Genomic DNA, 5,724 nt, shown 5'->3' with positions numbered 1-5,724 from the left:
TGAAGCCTGGCTTTACCATCCTGGCTCGACACAGCCTGGCTTGACAAGGTCTAGCTCGACAAAGTCGCTCCTTTTCACCCTGGCTTGGCGTTCATGGAACGGAATAAACCAGCCTGTACGGACCAGACTTTGTCAAACTTGGATTTGACTTAAATCCAGGCTTATTTAATTCTCCTTTCGTGTAATAGGCCCCTGAATGGTTAGAGAGCCTGCCTGGCAAGCCATAAATCCCAGGTTCGATCCCAGGCCTCAGCAATGTGTCAAAGTGTCCCTGAACAAGACACTTAAAAGAATAGTTAACCCAAAAATTACTTATTTTCTATCAATTACACACTCCATGTTGGATCGGCGTGAGGGTAGTGTAGCGGCCAGAACCTGAGTCTAGTACAACATAATAACAATTCAAAGAACCACTTTTAGCACTATTTAGCACCATTTGTTTAATGTGACATGTGATCTACAGCCTGTTGACCATGTGTTTACCTGTGTAGAGTCTGATGATAGCTGATTTATCATGACATCAGGAAGATGTCACGAGCATCCAGGCAAGCATTATATAAATGGTTGCAGTCATTCCATGAATTCAGATGCAATCAGCGTTACCCCGAATCTCCCACTATCTACAAGGCAAACTTCAAAACCATCAACCAGCTCCCACCAGGAAAGAGTACAACAGCCTCTGTACTAACTTGGATATTTGGCCTTCCAACTCAAATACCTCTGCATTGTACAGGGCTCTTTAGATCCATACTCCTTCATAAATCACCAGGGTTGACATCTTAACCTCTTATCGGACACCACTGCTGCGGGTTCCAGTATAAAAGACGCTGCAGTCAGCCTGCTAGAGTCAAGTTGAAAGGATGGCCGCCTACATGTGGATTCTCTACTGCCTTGCCTTTGTTGGCGCTGCGTATGGCTGTGGCTCGCCTGCCATCCCTCCAGTAATCACTCGACACTCCCGTATTGTCAACGGTGAGGAGGCTGTACCTCACTCCTGGCCCTGGCAGGTCTCCTTGCAGCTTTCCGACGGCTTCCACTACTGTGGCGGATCCCTGATCAACGAGAACTGGGTTGTGACCGCTGCCCACTGCCCTATCAGAACTGATACACGTGTGATCCTGGGCGAGCACAACCGCTCTTCAAACGCAGAGGACATCCAGACCATGACGGTTGGAAAGGCTTTCGAGCACCCCCTCTACGGATCCCCAATATACAGCAATGACATCCAGCTGCTCAAGTTGGCCAGCCCTGCCAAGTTGGGCATGCGTGTTTCCCCAGTGTGTGTGGCTGAGACTAGTGACAACTTCCCCGGTGCAATGGTGTGTGTGACCACTGGATGGGGCCTGACCGACCCCTTTGATTCCACCACCCCTGCCCTGCTCCAGCAGGCTGCTCTCCCCCTCCTCACCAATGAGCGATGCAAGGAATACTGGGGCGACTTTATCAGTGACCAGATGATCTGCGCTGGAGCCTCTGGAGCCTCTTCCTGCATGGGTGACTCTGGTGGTCCACTGGTCTGTGAGAAGGATGGAGCCTGGACCCTGGTCGGTGTAGTCTCCTGGGGCAGTGGATACTGCAGTGTCAACTACCCTGGTGTGTACGCCCGCGTCACCGAGCTGCGTTCCTGGATGGACCAGACCATCGCTGCCAACTAAACCTGTGCAGTGTTGTCACTCTAGTTCAGTGGTTCTCAACCTGTGGGTTGGCACCCCCAGGGGGGTCCCCGCATGATTTTTGGGCGGTCCCCAGATGACAGTGAAGTGACAATTGAAGGACTTTTAAGACCTTTTTACTGTCTCAATAAAAAAATGAAAAAGAGGAAAAAAGCAGGTTAAACATTGGCCAAATGCTCAAATAATATAAGAGGCAAAACATTTGAAAATAGCCGATCTACAAGCTTGTAGATCTGCTATTTTCACAATATGTATCTGTGCTTGTTAGGGTAGGGGGTCCCCAGTTCAAATATGATTATTTTGGGGGGACACAGCCAGAAAAGGTTGATAACCACTGCTCTAGTTGTCATATTCACCAACTAGTTGGCATTTCCCCCCAAAAAAAGGTGTCATTCCATGGTGCGTGCACTCGTTTCAGGAACCATTTGTAGCACAACTTTTGAGTTATATGAAAGTGCAAAACAAGTTCCTCTGGTACAAAGATAAACCTTAACACTGGTGCAAAGATATTCACATCCATGCACCCAGCACCACAAACAGCTGCGCAACGCACGCACACAAGTTTGAACCCCTTAATAAAATAAAAAAAACCCTAGAAAAATCAATAAACAAAAAATGTGGCCGCCTCCCGGCAAACATAGTAAGCATCACGTCGTGTTGCATTGGATTTTTGGGCGGTGTAGCCGCCCCTATAAGTGGGGTTGGGACACCTCATTAGCTGTATTGTGATTGGCTCATTAGTACACCCCTAGCTGTACTGTGATTGGCTGACTCTATTCAGCACTGTGATTGGCTAACGAGACACATGATGACATTAATAACCTATAAATAGGATTATGCACTTCAAAAAAAAAAATTTTTTTTTAAGTGAGCTTCCATCACTATGATGACCACTGTGATGACCACACCGCCCACTTCACACTGGGTGTGATTTTTTTTCTTCCGGTAGGAGAGTAGCGTCAGATCTGATCAGACAAAACGAATAACACACAACTTCAGTTGTACTACTAGAAAAAGGTCTCCGCCAGGTAGGTTATTGTGGCCTCTTGGTGGTGCTATAATAGGCCAATGTGAAAAGGGCACCATTCCCTCTTAGGCCTTGCACAGCAGTCGGACACTTCATTCATGATTCGAGGCATTTTGTTCCAAAAATGTGTTTTGCTAAATTAGACCTGCTGGTGGCGCTATAACAGGCCAAAGTTAACACATTGAGTGCCAAGGACGTAGATCTAGGTGGTCTCAAATCCAAACGTCGGATGCCATAAACGTAGATCTACGTCTTTTCCCGATTTCTTTTTTTTTTCCACAAGAGGGCGCTCTAACGCAAATTAGTAATGATCCCTCGACTCTGCAAGAAGGAATCGACGGATGTGACGTCATCCCAAAAAACATCACTTCCGTCCATTCCTATATTAGGATTTGTAGAAAAACACTCCTAGCTCGGATTGGTGAAAACCAGCCATTTTCAACGGGCGATCGCTTTAAAACGCGGTAAAATGTTATTGTTCCAGTGGATAGACGGGACCCTCCCCCACCCCTGGACACTTTTTTTTCACATTTGTGTGCACGGTGTGGCTTCTGCGGCCAAACCCTGGTACTCTGAGGATGATTTGGATGCATAGTACATAGTACCTGGCACTCGGTGTTAAACGGGTGGCATTTGTTCCTCTGTAGACTACAGGTAAACACATTTGAACATGAAGTTGATGATCAAAGTGACAGCTTCTGTAACCTAATAACATGTTGGCGCTGTCGGATGGAAAATGTCCAGCATGTCCAAAACCCGTACTTGAATATGGAAAAGAGAGCCTATGTTCCAATATAGTTATTAGGCTATTTAGTCACAAGCTCTTGTTGATACTTTTCATTGGCTCAATATTTATAAAACCTTAAGTACTTTAAAAATTGTTCACGAATAGTGAAAATAGCAGATCTACAAGCTCAAAATGTGTTGATCTGTTATTTTTGAGTGACACTGTTGTATGACGAAGTAGAAAAAAACTCTCACGATAGTAGTTGAGTAAATTGGTTACTTTCCATGTAGTGGAGTAGAAGTAAAAGTATTTAAAATTGGAAATACTCCAGTAAAGTAAAAAAATACCTAAACATTTTACTCAAGTTACAGTACTTGAGTAAATGTACTTGAGTAAATGTACTTAGTTACTTTCCACCACTGATTACCACCAGGTGGCATGCAAGACTGATTGCGAACGCAGCGGAAGGAGGCGCGCCTCCGCGCAAGTGGAGCTTACTATGAAACCGTGCTCGGCTTGTGGGTGTGTCTCTCTGTCCGTGTCTCTGTGTGCACTATTGTGTGCACTGCCTGTGTGCAGCCAAGTAAATGTCCAATATAGACGTACCATACATCAAATGAAAGGTCTTTGAAAACTGAACACACCTGTCAAGGTTGCGTTTAAGCCCGCCCCTTCCCCCGGAAGCCACGCCCCGGAGAAGGCTCCTAAAAACTCCCCATTGAAACCCCATGTTAAATGAAAAGTGCCCGAATCGCTCTGAAACTTTTTCTACCCCCCCTAAGTGGGGGTCTACAAACAAATACTTCGGGCTCGGATTTTGGCTCCGCCCCCCGGAAGTGGGTGAAACAGGCACTTCAAACACTTTGTTGAATTGTTCAAAAACAAAGTTTTTTTTTTGTGAATTTGTATATTTGTAAGATGCTCCTTTTAACGCAGAAATGTTTTGTATTTAAAAAAAAAAAAATTATTGGTGACTTTTTCTTTAATAAATCTTTTTCATTATTATTATAATTTTTTGTGCGTTCGCCTCCCGCGTTCGCGCGTCTTACTTGTATACCACTGAAGAATACACTGGAAAGCAAGAAAAAAAAACACATCCATTTCCAAATATTTATTCTTAGCTGAAAATATGTTTTCTACACTTGTCTTTTACTGTAAAACCATTTTGTTCATTGGACAGTTTATTCATAGTCTGTACAATAAACACCATTATGCTTTAAAGCTGAGAATTGTTGTGTGTATGAACTACACACGTACAGACAATCAGCATCAACTCGGTTGCACGCAGTCTGTACACTACAAGACTCAAATCACAATCCTCAGCATCATCTTAATGAAATCCTCTCATAAAACCTGAAGCAGCGTAAAAGCGCAGGCCTTAAAAGATCCAGTTCTAGGCCAACCATCTACTTGGGGCTGGTGATTTATTTCCTCCATTTTAGTAAAAGGGGGCAATGGCAATACAACTCACTCAATAAACAAACCAAATCACCTGGTAAGAACAATTACATTACAATCACTTCCTTTGGCCAAATCGTGAATTCAGTTTGCTCATAATTTCAGAAATAGGCTCTCAATGCAAAGCATCTTTCAATGACAAATAGAGGGTAGCTGTCTCCATGTACACGTATAAGGCATATATGTTCATGAAGGTAGCCTCATCACTATCTGTCTATGCAAAACATGTGCTGAAAGAGCAGCCACTGATGGACATGTGTGTGTATGGGTGAATAATGTCAAACTCCAGTCAGACATGACGGTAGGGGTGGTCATTAGTGGTCAAGAGCCCATTTGTTACTGCAGCATGTATAAATACCTCCCTGTAGTGACAACAAGCGTGGTAACCAGGATACTGTAACTAGAGCCAGTGTGACCCTTAAACAACCCACTACCTCCGCCTGCGATATGATCCTGAGACATGCTACCTCACACAAATACTGAGCGTGGTTTAACACAGCTGACAGGTGGAAATAGGATGACATAAATCCTGGGCATTGCATTTAAATTACTTTGTGTTCTCAGACTTAAACTGGCAACCTATCCCCCGCTCTTCTCTACATTCACTAGGCCTCGCTATGGCACATGGACTTAACCATAGAATACTTTAGGGGGAAACTAGCTGAGATCAACTAGCTTATCCGTTCAAAATGTTCATGGAAATGAGACGAAAGTATATATTAGTTAAAACCACTGACTGTCTTCTCTGGGTGTTACCAAGTCTGTTGATAACCATATTATACTGTAGGTCACTGCAATCACAGTAAAGCAGAAATAAAGGATACATGTTGAATGAAAAG

At 44.1% G+C, this 5,724-nt stretch overlaps 1 protein-coding gene across 1 annotated transcript; it reads left to right on the top strand.

The window, feature by feature from the left end:
* Positions 1–860: 860 nt before the first annotated feature.
* On the top strand, positions 861–1,655 carry LOC308074734 (chymotrypsin A-like; the record flags this gene model as incomplete). Its single annotated transcript, XM_080414238.1, has 1 exon — positions 861–1,655. The coding sequence occupies one exon, from the start codon at positions 861–863 to the stop codon at positions 1,653–1,655; it is 795 nt and encodes a 264-aa protein (XP_080270364.1).
* Between the last annotated feature and the right edge of the window lie 4,069 nt (positions 1,656–5,724).

Source organism: Gymnoscopelus braueri, assembly GCF_963280865.1.
Source record: "Gymnoscopelus braueri genome assembly, chromosome: 19".
NCBI lineage: Eukaryota > Metazoa > Chordata > Actinopteri > Myctophiformes > Myctophidae > Gymnoscopelus > Gymnoscopelus braueri.
This window is presented reverse-complemented; position numbering and strand designations above follow the sequence as displayed.